The 17,057-nt window shown below is 38.9% G+C and overlaps 2 protein-coding genes across 3 annotated transcripts in view; one reads left to right on the top strand and one right to left on the bottom strand.

The window, feature by feature from the left end:
* Positions 1-10,059, top strand: part of b4galnt1a (beta-1,4-N-acetyl-galactosaminyl transferase 1a) — an 11,727-nt gene extending 1,668 nt beyond the window's left edge. The window contains exons 2-12 of one of the 2 annotated variants that reach the window (XM_029435300.1): positions 418-629; positions 719-901; positions 1,629-1,735; positions 1,856-1,893; positions 2,002-2,182; positions 2,563-2,655; positions 2,760-2,947; positions 3,028-3,168; positions 3,413-3,650; positions 7,587-7,676; positions 9,873-10,059. In XM_029435300.1, coding sequence (XP_029291160.1) covers positions 418-629; positions 719-901; positions 1,629-1,735; positions 1,856-1,893; positions 2,002-2,182; positions 2,563-2,655; positions 2,760-2,947; positions 3,028-3,168; positions 3,413-3,650; positions 7,587-7,675 — 1,470 coding nt within the window. In that variant the 3' untranslated portion in view covers position 7,676; positions 9,873-10,059. Of the gene's footprint in view, positions 1-417; positions 630-718; positions 902-1,628; positions 1,736-1,855; positions 1,894-2,001; positions 2,183-2,562; positions 2,656-2,759; positions 2,948-3,027; positions 3,169-3,412; positions 3,651-3,838; positions 4,503-7,586; positions 7,677-9,872 lie in introns of those variants that run through there. The other variant, XM_029435299.1, reaches the window with a different exon arrangement.
* Positions 7,961-15,584, bottom strand: slc26a10 (solute carrier family 26 member 10). The gene is made up of 18 exons (XM_029435294.1): positions 15,199-15,584; positions 14,548-14,658; positions 14,303-14,460; positions 14,022-14,186; positions 13,767-13,919; positions 13,593-13,675; positions 13,351-13,498; positions 13,146-13,259; positions 12,602-12,679; positions 12,421-12,516; positions 10,630-10,736; positions 10,220-10,289; positions 9,834-10,016; positions 9,677-9,731; positions 9,385-9,473; positions 9,227-9,281; positions 9,020-9,126; positions 7,961-8,924 (listed from the first exon to the last, which is right to left on the bottom strand). Exons 1-18 carry the CDS (start codon positions 15,461-15,463, stop codon positions 8,886-8,888), a joined length of 2,076 nt encoding a protein of 691 aa, XP_029291154.1. The 5' UTR covers positions 15,464-15,584; the 3' UTR covers positions 7,961-8,885.
* Positions 15,585-17,057: the final 1,473 nt, after the last annotated feature.

Here is a 17,057-nt window from a genome sequence, read left to right as displayed (position 1 = left end):
AATTTGCTGTTTATGTTAATCAGATGTTTCACTGTGAGCAGGTTGAACTTCCCCTCTGTAGCTATCAACAGCTCCAGATAAATTTCAAGCCAGTTTTGAGTAACTGAATAATCAAATTGTCAACAATAGAGTCAGTTATTCCCACGTGAAACACAGGACCTCTGTCTTTCACTTCCCCTTTTGTTTTCATTATCATGTGAGGCCTACATGTACCGTATTTTCCGCACTATAGAGCGCACTGGATTATAAGGCGCACTGTCAATGAATGGTCTATTTTCGATCTGTTTTCATATATAAAGCGCACCGGACTATAAGGCGCACTGTCGCTTTTTGAGAAAATTAAAGGCTTTTAAGTGCGCCTTATAGTGCGGAAAATACGGTATACCATTTTGACAGTTCCTTTAATCTTCCCTCTAGATGCGTGCCACCTTTAAGAAGGGCCTTGGAATCATTTTGATCACTGGACTACTGCTAACCCTGTTTTCTGCTTGGCGCCGTGGGACCAGCACAGCAGTTGACATATGGCCAACACAGGGCGGTCATATAAAGAAACTCCTCGAAGCGAAAATTGAAGACACCCTCAATGGCTATCCTGACATTGCCTACCATATAAAGGATGATGTAGCATGGTGTGTTATTCGTGTCAGCATGGCTCAATTCTGTTCTGAATTCTCATTTCTTTCTTAACTTACTCAGTGCCTTTTATTTTGTCTAACAGTCATTTGGCTCAAAATGCATGTGTGTGTCTGGCTGATGAGGAGACCTTTCACTTGCCGTACTCCAATCTGCTGTTCCCACATGTGTGGGCCCACAAAATTGATCTTGCATTCTTAGGGTCCCATCCGGACCCCGAGGGCGTGAAGCGTCACAGAGCTCAGGAGTACAGCAGCTTGCAGAGGAGGTAAAGTTCACACGATAACACAAAGTGTTGTGCAAGTTTACACCTACCAGGTTCTAGTTCACAGTTCAGTTCACACTGTCCCAAAAAATTAACTAGTTGAAGTTAGTGTCTTCTGTTTCTTTTTGTTTTTTAGTGGCGTGGAATTGTCACAATCCAGACACCTTGCACAACAGGTTGTAACCCTCCATTAACCTCAGGGGGATTGTGAAATTTAGCAAAAATGAATTGGGAAAAGGGAAGTACTGACTGTCCCAAGCACAACTCATATTTATTTTCATCATTGATGTTTTCCAATTAATCTTTTAGTCTGTGAAATTTCAGAAAATAGTGAAAATTGCCACAATTTTACAAAGCCAAAGATGACATCTTCAAATTGCTTGCTTTGTCAGACCAGCAGTCAAAAACCTTAAGTTAAGATATAAAATTGAAAATTGAAAAGCAGGAAATCTTCAGATTTCCGAACGTAATCTCAGTCAAAGAAATCATCAAGAGATCTCACATTACTAACTTAAGGGCAACTGGATTTCTGCATTTTAACTTATGAGCTACTTGATACAGACGTTGATGCGACTGCTAGATGACTAAAAGCACTAACTAACTAACAGCACATTCTAAGTGTGCGATTTCTGACATATATTTGGTAGTTCAAAGTAAATAAATAGTGTTTATTCGATGAATAAATGTTGAAGCCATGCAGGAACTTTTCTAATATGTTCTGTATGTAAAGGTCCTACAATCCTGCAGATGCGCTTATTGTAGCTGATGCCAACAGTCCTCTCCAGTATCCTACCCAGGGCGTGGAGCTGCGACCACTCAAAACAATCATCATTCCTGGTAACAGCATATCTAACATGACACTGCACATGATATCAAAGCTTGAACATTTTGGTGCATCATTTACTATTTAAGTCTGTTAGTGACTGATCCCCCGTAATAATTGCTTTCTTTCCTCAGGTTTGGGTCTTAAAGAAGAAACAGGATCAGACCATGTGGTAATTTCTTTCTTTTGTGGTATTCATTGTGTTTGACATATCAACTTTGTTCTTTTAAAATTTTAAACATTTTATTTTTTCCCCAAAACCATGCAATTGGTGTAACAGGTATATTTGACAGCAACGCTGGGGACTTTTAATGTTGCTGCTACAGTGGACAAGGTCTCTGTTAAAGGAGAAGGAGAGAAGCACATGATGCTGTCGAGTCCTCTTCTCTCCTCTCTGAACCGGCAGCTGCAGTTCGTCACCTATACAAACACTGTGTTCCATCCCAAGACAGCAGATACAGGTACAATTATTTGGGAATACTATCTTGATACAAAAAGTAGAATGTCCGGTTTACAACTGTATAGAGTTTCATCCTAATAGTGGTATATATTATAATATAATATAATATATATATATAATATAATAGCTTAGTGGTAATATGCAACATTTGGATTAATAAGTAATTCATTAATGGACACTATGGTAATGTGTTAATGAAGTATTGATTAATACAGGGTTCTTTTTATTTGTTAAATATACTACATTCAGATACAATCTCATAATAACTATTAGCTGGTTAATAAATGACTGCATATGCAATTACAGCTTGAAATGACAGTTATGGTAAAACTGATAGAAATATGCACTCATTCATCTCTTTATCACAATTTTGTTCTGCAGTTAAGTTTGCAACTGAAGGTCACCAGTCCTTTTTCACCATTAAGATTGGACATGGACCCGTACCTAAACTTTACAACTCTGGATATCAAAAAGGTTTGTTAGCGGTTATATCATCATCAGCTTTATGTGATGCAAAGTGTTTCAATGACTCTTCCAAATGTTTTTGTTGGTTATGTGTCTTTGTTGTTTCTACTTAGAATACAATATTAGTGCTCTTGTTACCATCGCCACCAAGACCTTTCTACGCTATGACAAACTCAAAGACCTCATTGACAGCATACGGCAGTATTATCCCACCGTCACCATAGTGATCGCAGATGATAATGAACACCCTCAGCCAGTGACCGGGCCGCACATTGACCATTACATCATGCCATTTGGAAAGGTAAAGAAGTGTCGCTATGTCTCTATGAAGAATCATTGTGAGTTTATATGTGCTGATCAACCGTCATCTACTGTGCACAGGGTTGGTTTGCAGGAAGAAACCTTGCAGTGTCTCAGGTAACCACCAAGTATGTGCTCTGGGTGGATGATGACTTCATCTTCACTGCAAACACAAAGGTGGAGAGGATGGTGGACATCTTAGAGAAGACCACTCTGGATCTGGTGAGTTGCCTGCCCAGAGCAAAACACAATGTGTGACAGATATTTGCTATTTTCTTATCTGCTAATTTAAAGGCATTCAATTATTGAGCTCTTAACTCACATCCCCCTTCAGTTAGTGTTTGTTCCCCAAACAAACAAACCACACATTTTTATTGTCATCCGGTTTGTGACTCGGTGTGTCTGAGTGTGTCTGTTTATAAGTGTATTTGTTGTCTTAACATTGTTGCTGTCTTAATAACTTCAGGTCGCTGGTGCAGTGAGAGAGGTGACAGGTTACACTGCAACATACCGTCACACCATTTCAGTGGAAGAAGGGGGGGATGAGGGCGACTGTATACATATCAGAAATGGCTACCACCATGTCATCGAGGGATTTCCAAACTGTGTGGTAGCTGATGCCGTCATCAACTTCTTCATGGGGAGGACAGACAAGATACAGCAGGTGGGGTTTGACCCCCGCTTGGCACGGCGCGGTCATCTAGGTGAGTCTATTGGTAACGTCCGCTATCAAATGTTATAACATTGCAGTTTATATTAGCTATTTTCTCCATGCAGTACAGCTGTGATAACACTGTTGAGTTACTCCAGATTGGAAAAATGTAAAAGAAACAAAACCAGAGGAAATTCAAGCAAGGATTGTTCACAACAAAATGTTCTTTTGGCACCGCAGAGTTTTTCATCGACGCTCTGGGCTCCCTCCACATTGGCTCGTGTAGTGATGTCATTGTAAGCCACGCATCAAAGATCAAACTTCCCTGGAGTAAAACAGACTCAGAAAAGATCTATGATAAATTCCGCTATTCCTCTTCCAGCGCTGATAATCGCATTAATCAGGAAATCTTCTACTTCAAGAACAGGTTCAAGTGCATGACCAGTCACTGACACCAAGCACATGTCTGTTTGTTGCCTAAATGTGAGAGACGATGGGGAATTCAGTGAATTATATTTTTATATTTTACAGTTTGTGTACGAATTTAGCGATTGCTGTCAAACAGATTGTGTGGACAGATTTTGTTCCCCATCTGCTCTGGTCGCTGTGGATTCTTGATGCGTTACGCAACTTATTCTTCTGAACTGCTGGAAATACCCGGTTACAAACTTATGTGCAGCATACTTTGACTCTCACAAAAACCACACACCACACACCACAAACATCTGGGCACCGACAGAAATGATATGCAATGTGTTGATTTTCATATTTACTGTGACTTCAAAAAGGTAAAGGCCCTGTCACACATCCGTATGGCACAAACGTATGCTGGCGTATATGGAAGTTTGTCAGATCGGATCGGAAAAGTGAACATATACAGATACGCATGTCTAACCTATTGATAGAGCATCACTTACTTATACAAAATGTATCAGACGAATACACAACGAATGCATTACGTATACAAAAATATGGCGTATACAAAATATGGGCAACACGCTGGTGTACGTTGATATAAGGTAAGGCATAAGTAGTGTTCGTTAAGAGCTCACTGTGTTACGCTGGGGTGCGTTGTTGAACGCTGATGTTTTGAGCATGTTCAAAATTACCGGACGTACCCGACGTGTGCTTCATAAGATATGCAGACGTGACGTTAGACATACGTGAATACGTACGTGAATATGTACCTACGTAAATACCTACGTGAATATGGTAGAGGTACGTTAGATAAAGGCTACGTCGGCTGGCGGTGAACACTACAGCCAGTTTATTGATAACGAGTGGATACCCTATTCCTACCCTATGTTAAGATTATCCCTGACGACGGAGTAACTTATTAAACGTGTTTCTACAGTACAGCTAGCATTCAGCTAGCGTTTTTTATGTATTCGTTATGTATACGTCAGCTACAACACAGGCTGTGGAAAAGTTGGACGTATTTGGACTCTGACACATTTTGAGCTGCTTTTCATATACGCCGACATGTTTCTGCCGTACGGAGCTGTGTGACAGGGCCTTAAAAAGACACACTCTTGAAGGATTTTGTTTACAGGAAAATGCTGTAGATGTTCAACCAGCATCCACTAATACAGTATGATGTTATCAAAATGAATGGTTCCTTTTTTTGTCAGACACACACCCACAGTCCAGATAGTGTTCAGTACTTTAACCCAATAACTAACCTATAATTTATTACAGAGATAACAGTAGGTGTAATTTAGAGCTTATCTATCTTATCTAAAACAGGAAGTAGAACCTCACCATGCCATATAATAAAACGAGATATGTAGTCCTTGTTGCGAAATGTGTGATGTATTTAGTTCCTTAGTAGTTACTCAGTAACAATCATGTCTTGAATGTATTGCGACAGAAACCTCATTTGTGCATTTGGCTGTGTATGTGGGAAAACAAAAGACACAGTGGTGTGAGCATGACTTGCTGATCAACTAAACTAAATATGAAGGTTGTATTGTGAGTATTTACATTACACTGTTGTACAATTGACTTTTCGTAACATTGTACTTAGCTCTTAAAACAATACAAGTTATGAAATAACGAAGCTTATCATGCCATGCATTGTAATGATATTCTTTGAAGATGGACATGCAAAAACCTGTCCAGTATTTCCAAGTAATCAAATATCGATAATTATCTGAACATTCCTATTTATTTCGTATTTATAGTTCATCTATCATCATCATAGTTTGGCTTTACCCCCATGTTGAAAAATAAAATATATTTTAAACTGTTTCAGATTACATGTACAGTAAATGCTAGTTGATTTAACTTTGACATGCTATTTACATATGCTATGACCCGATCCCGGATAAGCGGTAGACGATGGATGGATGGATGGATGGATGCTATTTACATATCCATCCTGTTTTGTGTGTGTGCTTTAGGAGATCACTAAACAGCCTCCTCTACTCTCTCATATTATTGGTTGAATCTTTTCAGAAGCCTGATTAATGAATCCGCTTACTTCTCTGATGTTGACATTGTGCACAATGTAACCATGCTTACAAAGAGCTTCAAACATCCCTTAACTAATACAAATGTTTCCATTGCCCAGTTTATAAATTGCAACTCTACAAATGTAGTCAATATAATATGGTGGCTTGCAGAAAGGCCGATAAAGGACAAAATAAATGAGCTCTTAAAGTTCATATTACTGAGCACAAAACAGCCAATCAGAAGATCTGGAGTCTGCAAGGGAGTAGAAGGAAACATGGGCCACTATACTCTCTTCATTCAAGTGTCATCAGAGAAGGTTATATTGTAAAATATCTTTACCAAATAGTGATTGTTTTATATTTATAATTGATTTTCTGTTAATACAATCAATGCTCTGAAGAAGGCCTTTTGCCGAAATGCATCAGTGATGATATTTTTAATAGAATGTAAAGCTCTAAATGCGTTGTTTGTGCTTCAATGGTGTGAAAACTTTGTTCTAATTTTCAGCTGATTTAGACTAGAAAAAGATTTGCCTTTTTTTTTAAACTGTCTGGTTGTGGCTCCTTGTCATGTTTTATTTCTTCTTTAATGCAAATATTACAGAAGATTATTTATTTTACTATGGGTATTAAAATGTCTGTCTGATGGTGTGATGTGTGTATGTATTTGATTCCAACAAAAATAAATAAAGAAGTTATTAAACTTATTATTTAAGTTTTTGTTACTAAGGTTACAGCTGACTCTGTCATTAGAAAGTCACGTGAGCCTCCTGATAAAGAACCTGCTGAGAGACATCAGCTGTCATTACAACGTTTCACCACAAGATGGAAACAAAAGATCAGAGGAAAATGCCACACAAGTTGAATGATCCTCTGGTTTGTCAAGAGAAACATGATTATCATGATTAGTATCATTGTTATTAGTAGTAGTATCAGCAGCGGTGGTAATATGAGTAGTGGTAGTATCATTGTTATACTAATTACGAGCACTCGTGTTACTGTTTTACAAATTGCATTAATTAGAAACAATAGAAAGGACTTGATGTTTTATCCTTTTGTAAATATTATTCCACTGTTTTTTCCCCTCCATTTGTTTGTTGTCATTGTTTTTTTCTTTGGCTATGTGTGGGTCAACTAACATAGCTGTACATGCTGTGCACGTTACCTGTAAGCACTTTTCCAAAGGTAAATCCAAGCTTTGTCAGTCGCTGACCTTCCCAGAGGAGTTTGCAGGGTAACTTTTTGAATATGCGCATGTGTGTTTGTGCATGTTAGTAGGTCTGCCGGTAGAATCTGGCTTAGTAAACATTTGGCCAGAGCCTTGTGTACCATGTTCTAATTGAAGTGGACTACTTCCTGCCAATTAGCGAAACACTCCTTGAGCTTTAAAGGGAAAACCCAAAGGGTACAGTGTCTAGAGGCCTCTTTGAAATATGCACTGGAAAAAAATAATAACTTGGCCATCCAACATCAAGCAAGGAAATAATTAGTTTTTTTCCTTTTTCGTCCTGGTTTTGAACTCGTACTACATATAGTTTTATCAGGTCAAGGTAACGGGATTGTGATGAGGAGCAGCAGGGGGAAACCTTTAACTGTCGTACAGCAGAGGGCAGCATGGTGGTGAGGTAAGACATCACTTTCTATTCATGTAATGACATGTAGAACATCTTATAAGAAAAGGTTGTGTCGGACTTGTTTTATAATGTACACACTTTCTTTCCTGCAGTAGATGCACTGGTTTAAGATGTTTCATCTCATGTAATGTCAAGTTTATATGAACATATGAATTGACACCAATGTAGTTTGCATGTTAAATAAACCAGAATTCTGCAGGACTTTCCCAACATCACCCCTGCTGTGGCAAAACAATAAATAATCCTGTGTTGACATTTGAATGCTGTATTTTTAATTTGTCATATCTCAGTGCAGCTCTCAACAAATACAAAGACTGCTCTTCTTCTCTTTTCAAATTCCAACAGAGAAGCATGCTTCACATTCCACACTGTGTTTCCCCCTAAAATGTATTTATACTTAATAACCACAGTACAGTAACCCAATTGATATAGAAACCTACAACCCAGTTTTCTCTGACATTTATTACATTTCATTTTGAATCACCAAGAAGTTCTGTTTTTGAAGCTATATTTATTGTCAAAACATCCACTGGATGGCACAGTTTTTGACAAATACAAAAGTAATTCATACAATATTATGTGCAGTCTCTCTAGAGTTAAAAGACAGAACATTTTAAGGCAGTATGAGATCTTTACTGTACATAGTTGCATATTCAAGCACATATTTCAAAATATATAAATACAAAAAAGTATTTTAACAAACTATTCAGTGCACTTTATATGTATCTGTATTGCAAACAACTAACATAAACTAAATAAATATCACTGCTAATATTCCAGCATATAAGACATTAAAAGACAAAACAATTAACTATTAACATCTTTCATATACAGTTTTATAGTCATAAGTCAAAAATTACATATTTGTTTTTTCTTCTTTCTTTTTTTAACACTAAATATATGTGTATATTGTCTCTTGTAGCTGCATAATTTAAAGCCCTCTGTATTGTAAAGTGTGCCATGAGTGAGTCCAATATCTGTGAGAAAACTGGCAACACTGTAAAGTTGTAATTATTGTCATTCTTCACATAGTGCTACAACAGGCTACTGCTTCTTGGAAACAGTGGTATATAATGAACACTGGACCAAATGCTGGATCACTGCTACACAGCTGAGAGACATAGTCCATGCGTAGAAAACAAAATGTAGAAGTCTTATTGTCCTCTGCCTTTTTGGGAGCATGACTCATCACTTTCTGGCTCATACCCAAACAGTCGTGGTGTTTTCTGGAGGTTTTTCCTACGACAGACGACAGAAGTTGCATCAATTGTTTAGGACAATCTAATGAATTAAAAAACAAAATCTTTTGTGACAATTTCTGCTTTCTAACTTACCTTCTGCTGCTCAATATACATCACTGCATCATGAACAGTCACGAAAATATGTTGAGGGTTCATGTAGGTCATAAGACCACTTGATGTTAGGATCTTTAAGACACTCTCTAAGGGCATAGAAACATTAATCATTCCCTGTGTAAGTGAATACATAGTATATACAGAGAAAACAAAAGGAAAGAAATCATTTGGATACATAAGCCTTACCTTTGCAGTTTGACAAATATACATGAACTCCAACTTTCTGGCATTCAGTGCACATCTGCAAAAAGCAAAAGGTAATCAATCATGTCAATGCACAACGAAATGGAGAGAGCTCTATACAGTGAAGTGTGAAGCATAATGTTTTGCTTTGGTAAACTAACCTGTGTAAAGAGTCTTGCTCCAGCGACATCAACAAATGTCACACTGCTGCAATCGATTAGCACAGCCTGAACATCACTCTCAGACGTTTCTACAGAAAAGAAAAAAGGAAATGAAAGGAAAGCTTGAAATGATCTGCAGCACATGTCTACAAAGCGTAAATAGAACCATCTAAAAGTAAATGTAATTTTTAATGACCAAATATAGTCATTACTTTTATATATGTTCTTATTAGTTATTAGATTGTTAGTTTTTGGAACTAAGCATATTTAGTATCGCTCACACGTAACTTACCAGATTTAAAGAAGTCATTTTCTGAAGAGAACGATGTGTTTGCGATGCCTCTTTCCTAAATAACAATGAAGGAAGAAAAAACAATAAGACACTAAAATGTAACATTACAGTATTTTTTATTTTAGCTCTTTCAGTTATTACAGTATAGCAGTCGTACCACCGTGCTGACGGTGGCCTCTCTCTCTCTTTTCTCCAGGGCTTTCCTAGCTTTCTCCCGGCTGCGGATCTTCTCTGGCGTCAGGCCCAGCAGCCTGCTCATGTCCTCCCTGAAGAAGCTACGGTTGCCGTAGTAAATAGGCCCGTTGTAAGTCAGGATCTTCAAACCAGGTACCTCATAGCACTAAAAGACAAACAGGAGCGTCCCAACTTCATTCTAGGATAGGCTGCACCACCTCTGAGATTATCATTATGACTTGTTGTTGGAATAAGATGTTGATGTTGATGTTATGTGTCTCAAATGTAAGTTTAATAAAAGACCCTGCTCACATGTGATAAAAAAAATTAAAAAGATACAAGTATTAAGCAGTAAGAGCATCCTCTCACCTTGTTGTGGTTCTCCAGAGGTCTGTAAATTTCTGTGTTGCTGGCCCGACCAAGCACTGAACAACCGGCCCTGTTGGAACCACGGGTCATCAACTTTAATTGACCACATTATAACATATGATCTACATAGCGTGAACGGGATGATGTGATTCTCTATTTCTCTGTGATTCATTTTAGTTCAGAGCTCCAATCCAGATATAAAACTCTAGCAATGTCCTTGTCAATTATTATTTGGTTGTTTCTGGAGCTTTATAATTCCTATAAGACATACTTTTACATAGTTCTTGCCTCAGATAAGTGTGATGTTCTCCGTTCATGTTTACTGTCTCATATGCATGTATATGTTATATTGGCAAAAGCACTAGCTGGATTGCACCATAGTATTTGTGCAGAGGAGATGGAAAATGTACCTTTGTGTCCGGCAGATGACGGTCATCATAGAGAAAACCACTCCAATAGCGAGGCCAAGATCCACGTTGAGTACCACCACAGAGAGCCAGGTTACCACCCAAACCATCTGCACAAGTCAGAACAACAACGTATTGTCATGTCAGGATATAACAATTAACAATGGAGGCAACTCAGCGAAAAGTATGGTATTTTTAGCCAAGCAATCAGTGTGTGCAACCTGTGCTCTACTAGCTCATGATCACATGGCCTGATTAATACCTGATCCTCATTTGCTGGAAGAGTGTGTATTTCAGATAACCATACAACTGAGAAGTAGCCCTTATTATTTAAAGATGCTTGCATCATCAATTTGTCAGCAGTAGGTGATTCAGACTGTATGAAAACCTGTGTGATCTCATACACCTCCAGTATGATCAGTAAACACAAATAATCACAAGATGAAGTCCAGTTTCAAGTAGTTGTCTTTTTAAACTCCAAATTAGAGGTCAAATATTGCTGAAAGCAAATAACATTTGACTCCAGATGAGCTGAATTAAGCACAGTTTTTAATGTTTTGTAAATGACCACAGTGTGAGCAGGATAATATGATCCAATATGTGAAGATACTGAAAAAAACAATTAGCTTTGCTTTATGGATTTTTTTTTTTTGGTGACTAGGGAGCTAATTAACAATCTTTCTTTCACTCCTGTGTGTTATTCGTATGCACTGGGACCATATAGCAGAATACACTTGTATATTTTATATTGCTGTACTAATCCACAGCCGTCACACATATCCGTATGACAGAAACGTATGCCGGCGCATACGAAATATCGGCAATATATTGATATAAATTAAGGGTAAGTTGTGATCGTTTGAAGGACGCAGACGATACAGCCGAACACACCAGACATACGGCCCTGTCACACAGCTCCGTATAGACAGAAACATGCCGGCGTATATGAAAATTAGCTAAAAATGTGTCAGAGTCCAAATACGTCCAACTTTTCCACAGCGGTGTTGTAGCTGACGTATACATAACGAATACATAACAAATTATTATACGCATGTCAAACCTATTGATAGCGTATCACTTACTTATTTAAAACGTATCAGAGCGTCTGGACAACGCAGCTGGAAAAGTGCCATCTGGTTCACGTACATGCTGATGCTGGAGAACGGCTAACATGCTGAACGCTAGCTGTACTGTAGAAACACGTTTAATAAGTTACTCCGTCGTCAGGCATCATCTTAACATAGGGTCGGAATAGGGTATCCACTCGTTATCAATAAACTGGCTGTAGGGTTCACCGTCAGCCGACGTAGCCTATATCTAACGTTCCTCTAACGTAGTCACGTAGGTATTTACGTACTATATTTACGTAGGTAAGTATTCACGTACGTATTCCGTATTAACGTATGTCTAACATAACGTAACTTATGTGTAACGTCTGCATATTTTATGAAGCACACGTCGGGTACGTCCGGTAATTTTGAACATGCTCAAAACATCAGCGTTCAACAACGCACCCCAGCGTAACACAGTGAGCTCTTAACGAACACTACTTATACCTTACCTTATATCAACGTACACCAGCGTGTTGCCGATATTTTGTATACGCCATATTTTTGTATACATTATGCATTCGTCTGATACATTTTGTATAAGTAAGTGATGCTCTATCAATAGGTTAAACATGTGTATCAGTATATGTTCACTTTTCCGATCCGATGAAAAATTGGACGTATTTGGACTCGTATGCGCCGGCATACATTTCTGTCATACAGATATGTGTGACAGGGTCTTTACCAAGTCAATCTTGCTGATTCTCCACAGTTCAGGTAAGTCCTGGAACTGCAGGAACATCTGCCTGAGGCTGGTGACGTTGATGCATGCCAAGACTGCCTGGGGAAGAGAAAAAGGGAGATTAGTGAACCTTCCCTCTCTTTCTTTCTCTCATTCTTGTTCACATACCCACATATAAACACACCTTTGGTAGGAAGTAGAAGAGCGGTCCAATCAGCAGCAGGACAATCAGAACAACCAGACTTGTGAACAAGCCGGAGAGCTGCAGGAACACACATGACACACATCCCTTTAATGGAAATCCCTGTGAGTTTCATAAGCTTTGCTCCATATTTTGAGCATGTTCTGCATTGATAATATAGAAGTTTAACATGCAAGCAAATCGTAAAACAGTTGGATGTAAATGCACTCTTAAGTTTTAAATAATTTCAACTACATTCAAGTGGATTAACTCCCAGTATGTTCTTTTGTTAAATACATAGATTTAGTTTTGCTTCTGTGTTTAAAGCATCAGTAAATATATATTAACTTAATTGAGCTTGATAGTGTTGTCTTTATATTAAAGGACCTTTCAATCAACTTGAGAGTGATTCCAGTATCCAATAGAGAGTGTTCCTTGTTTAGCTTGGTATGACCCTTATGTTAATATTTTAATTGCAGATTGTGCCTTTAATACAATAGTGGCTTGTGAGTGTGGCACATAATTTACTGTCGATCATGTACACTACCTGTGTGTATCCTCCAGCACTCTCGAGTATGTTAGTGGTGGCAAGAGTGGCTGAGCTGGGGAAGCAGGTGAAAAAAGAAGACACTGTGTTGGAGATACCGTGAGCCAGGAGCTCCTGAAATCAAGCACAGGTTCAAAACAAAAAGTTAATAGATTAGTGAGAGTCTAACATGTCAACAAGCAGCTGTAACACTCTCACACTATACCTGGTTGGGATGTATGGAATAGCCATGTTTATCGGCATATATCATTGCCAGTGAGACCGACACAGCGTAACCAACAAATGTGATGGCTACTGTGTCTCCAGCGATGTCAGGGAACGTGTGCAAGGCAGGCATCCGTGGCTTTGGGAATCTGAGGATAGGAGGATTAAAAGTCAAACTACTGGAAGCTGCTGAGCTCATCAGTGTTTTGAGGTCTGTTTTTTATTTTTTATCTGAAAGATTACCCAGCTGGAATGTGGCCAACTATCTCAATGTTGTATGTCGAGTCCAGCGAGAAGGCATAGGCCACACCTGTAGCAATAATCACCTGAAGAATGAAGTATAAAACCATGATTTATAACCAGTTAACTATATTGTAAAAAGTAACCCTAAACATTCATAAATCCCAGTTGACTAACCGTGAGGATCTCCACGGGGATTGGTGTACGAAGGCGCTGCCGGTATCGCATGTTGACCTCCTTAACTGGCACCAGAACAGCCAAACACACCAAGGAGATCAGCAGCTCAGCCATGTTGCTGTGAGGCAGGTTCTCCATCACTGATGCTAAAGTCTGAACACATGAGTCAGTGAGCTGTGAGCAAACAGCACCAAATTCCCAAACAATAACAATTTGGATTAGATCATCAAGATAACATCATGAAACGCTGCTAACCTTGAAGAGGGAGAAGGTCCCAGTGTGGCGAGGGAGCCGCAGCCCCAGCATGCTTTGCATCTGTGAGACTGTAACATGGAAGGCAGCAGCACTGGTGAAAGCCTTAACAATTGGCTCTGACAGATAGGTGGAGAGGAAGCCCAGCTGAAGACCAAACATACAGAGCTGGGGCAGAAGAGATTAGAATTATGGGCTGTGTCGGGGAATCAAGTCTGCTAGTCTCAACAAAGAAAGATCTGCCATCTCAGTTGCATTATTATTTCATTTTGTGACTTTCTTACCAAAATAATTCCTGAGAGAAGTGCTACAGCTGAGGCAACGCCAATCCTCTGAGCCTCAAAGTCGGCCGCTTCAGACGAACTTGAGTTCATGTCCAGAGGAGTGGGAACCAGCTGCTCCACTACAGAGCCAGTCATCAGACTCACCACAGCAAAGGTACCTGATGAGTAAAACCTATCATCTTAGCAATAGTATAAAATATAATAACTGACACAACATATACATGTTAAGTGAAAACAAGTCTTACCTGTGGACACATGGCGACCTGTGCCAAAAAACATATAGAGGACCACAGGGAAGAAGGAGGTGTAAAGGCCAAATATTGGTGCCACTGATGTGAGTAAGGCGAAGGCCATGCCTGTTTAGGAAAGGACATTCAAAAAGAGTTTATCACATTTTAACACATTTGCTTCTGATTTATTTTCTGAATGTAAAATATTTACTTACAGTATGTAGGATTATATGCAATGCAAAGTTAACTGAGTACAAACAAAAAGATAATAATAAATAATAATAGTGACTGATCAAATTTAAACACTTATAACCTTGCAATACTGGCACATGTTCTTTAGATAATTATCTAAAGGCATTTTTAAATCATATTAATAACAACTGCGTGTACTGTTTTCATTATTTAATATATATAATTTTAATATATAATTTAATATAATCAAACATTATCATTAATATTATCGTTTTGATATATTTATTATTGTAAGGGTGTTATTAATGTTGTAAAATCCTGGATCAATTGATTCTAAAAAGAAATCATTTAATACTTACTACACGTACTTAATTTAATAATTAACTTACTAAAAGAAAGTTTTATTTCCCTTTTTTCTTTGTGTGTTACTGGCAGCGAGTAATCAGCTGTACTGTGATCCTGACGTTAACTCACCTTGCGGAATGTGAAGAATACCAACTGTCAGTCCCCCAATAGTATCTCCTAAAATCCATTTCTTTAGTCTGTATTTTGGCAACCAGTTAAAAATGGGCAGTCTATCCCTCAACAGGTGAAGGCAGGCTCGTCTTGAACACCTGCACCTGCCGGCGAGCTTTTCCCGAAGCCGCAAACCTCCACTCGTGTTATCATCGGAGCCGTAGGCCTGTTTGAAGCGGTCCTCCGTGTAAATATTCCTGTACACGGCCACAGACGCGCTCATGTTGTCCCTGTAGAGATGAGCTCACTATGCAGGCGCTGCTGTAGAGTCACGAAAGTCTGTTGCAATACATTTATAGCAGACTCTGCGCTGACCTCAAGAGCCATTGCATTTTTCTCTCTCACTCTTCTTAGCCAATGACATGGCTCAAAGCTCAACCTTTTTTTTGTTACAGTGTTGAACAACTTTTTTCACATCTTTGTCCTGCCTCAGACAACATAAAGGTGTGCTGCTCCACTTTTTTCCCTTAAAGATATCCTCTGGGTCCTACTGCTGGAAGGATTTTTTCACTACACACACACACACACCATCCTTTGCACTTCACAATATATTCTCCCTTATGTCCTCAAGAGAGCTACGCGGGAGGTACAAGCTCGGAGGTACAATTAAGTCATGCAATGTATACCACTGTGAAATGCCTAAAGAGATCAAAGTGGTATTGTTGCTGGAGCTGAGGTGTAACCTCAAACCCTGTCTCTGAGCAAGGAGTTCATTTCCGAGAAGGATGGATGTCCTTAATGGGTCGGTGTTTAAACTGTGTAGCCACAAGGAAAAAGGGTCTGGTACCCCTTGAGACCCTGACATTCAATCACACATGGCAGCCTGGTTCATGGATCAAACCACACCTTGACTCTGATCAGAGATTGTGTGTGATGAGTGAGATGTTGTTCTCTGTCAGACACAAGTGAATAGAAGGAGGCTTTGGATAAATGTAAGATTGAAACAGGATATGTGTGTCTACTAGTTATAACTTATTGTTTGCAAAACGTAGCTTGGAAATCTAAGCATCATTTGATCAAAATAGAACTTGACTTCTATAAAGATTTGGCATGTATGAGGCAAAAGGAAATCACAATCTCAAAAGAGGTTCAGTCTCACTGGTGGATATAAAACAAAGGAAATGTGTCTCTGGTGTAAGCCCAGTGTTAGGTGCTCTCACATCTCATGGGGCTACGTGAGGAAGTACAGGCAATGCCACCGTTTTCTATTGTTGCACAGGATAACACCCAAGGACTTTGGCTTGAATGGGACTAGACCTTGGATAGAAGGGCGGAAAGTTTAAAGCCATTCAAAATGTAACGTACCACACGTTCAAATCTACAGCAAAGATGACAAAGTGTCTCGTATTCGTGGTGAAAATATCATCGATCCTCCAGCATGGTATCACGAACGCAAGCATATAACGTATTTTCCTGGGATTGACAGGTACCAGTGTATGATGTTCACCATACTGATTAATACAAATACAATACTTTAAAAGCTGTGATGCCATGAAAAAAAGGGGAAATATGAGGGAAAACCAATTTATTTTAATTTTATGTTAAAGTTGTAAAGTCACTTTAATGTTTTCGTCTTTTGTTCAAACCGTCAGGAGCCAAATCAAACAATCCAGCTTGACGCGTAGGTTTAGATTTTGGTGGTGTGCATGTCGACGTGTGTACGTAGGTTAATTTACCCGGTATTATATCACCTTGAAGGTGCATGGCTTTGCTTCTTTTGTGGAACGCTTTTGCAGGTACGAGGTTGTTAGGGCAGTTGCTGCGTGGTGGTGAAAAGGCATTTTAAGAAGTTGTAATGTCTAAGCAAACACTTACCT

Source organism: Cottoperca gobio, chromosome 7 (assembly GCF_900634415.1).
Source record: "Cottoperca gobio chromosome 7, fCotGob3.1, whole genome shotgun sequence".
Taxonomy (NCBI): Eukaryota; Metazoa; Chordata; class Actinopteri; order Perciformes; family Bovichtidae; genus Cottoperca; species Cottoperca gobio.
The sequence above is the reverse complement of the archived record's forward strand: the minus strand, read 5'-3'. Positions and strand labels throughout refer to the sequence as shown.

What these genes read in the sequence shown, in the direction of transcription:
- slc26a10 (XM_029435294.1), bottom strand. Translation starts at nt 15,463, where the DNA reads ATGAGCGCGTCTGTGGCCGTGTACAGGAATATTTACACGGAGGACCGC. An exon ending in GGACCTTCTCCCTCTTCAAG is followed by an intron (nt 13,920 to 14,021) that starts GTTAGCAGCGTT and finishes TCATGTGTTCAG; the next exon opens with ACTTTAGCATCAGTGATGGA. An exon ending in GTTGGCCACATTCCAGCTGG is followed by an intron (nt 13,499 to 13,592) that starts GTAATCTTTCAG and finishes TCCTATCCTCAG; the next exon opens with ATTCCCAAAGCCACGGATGC.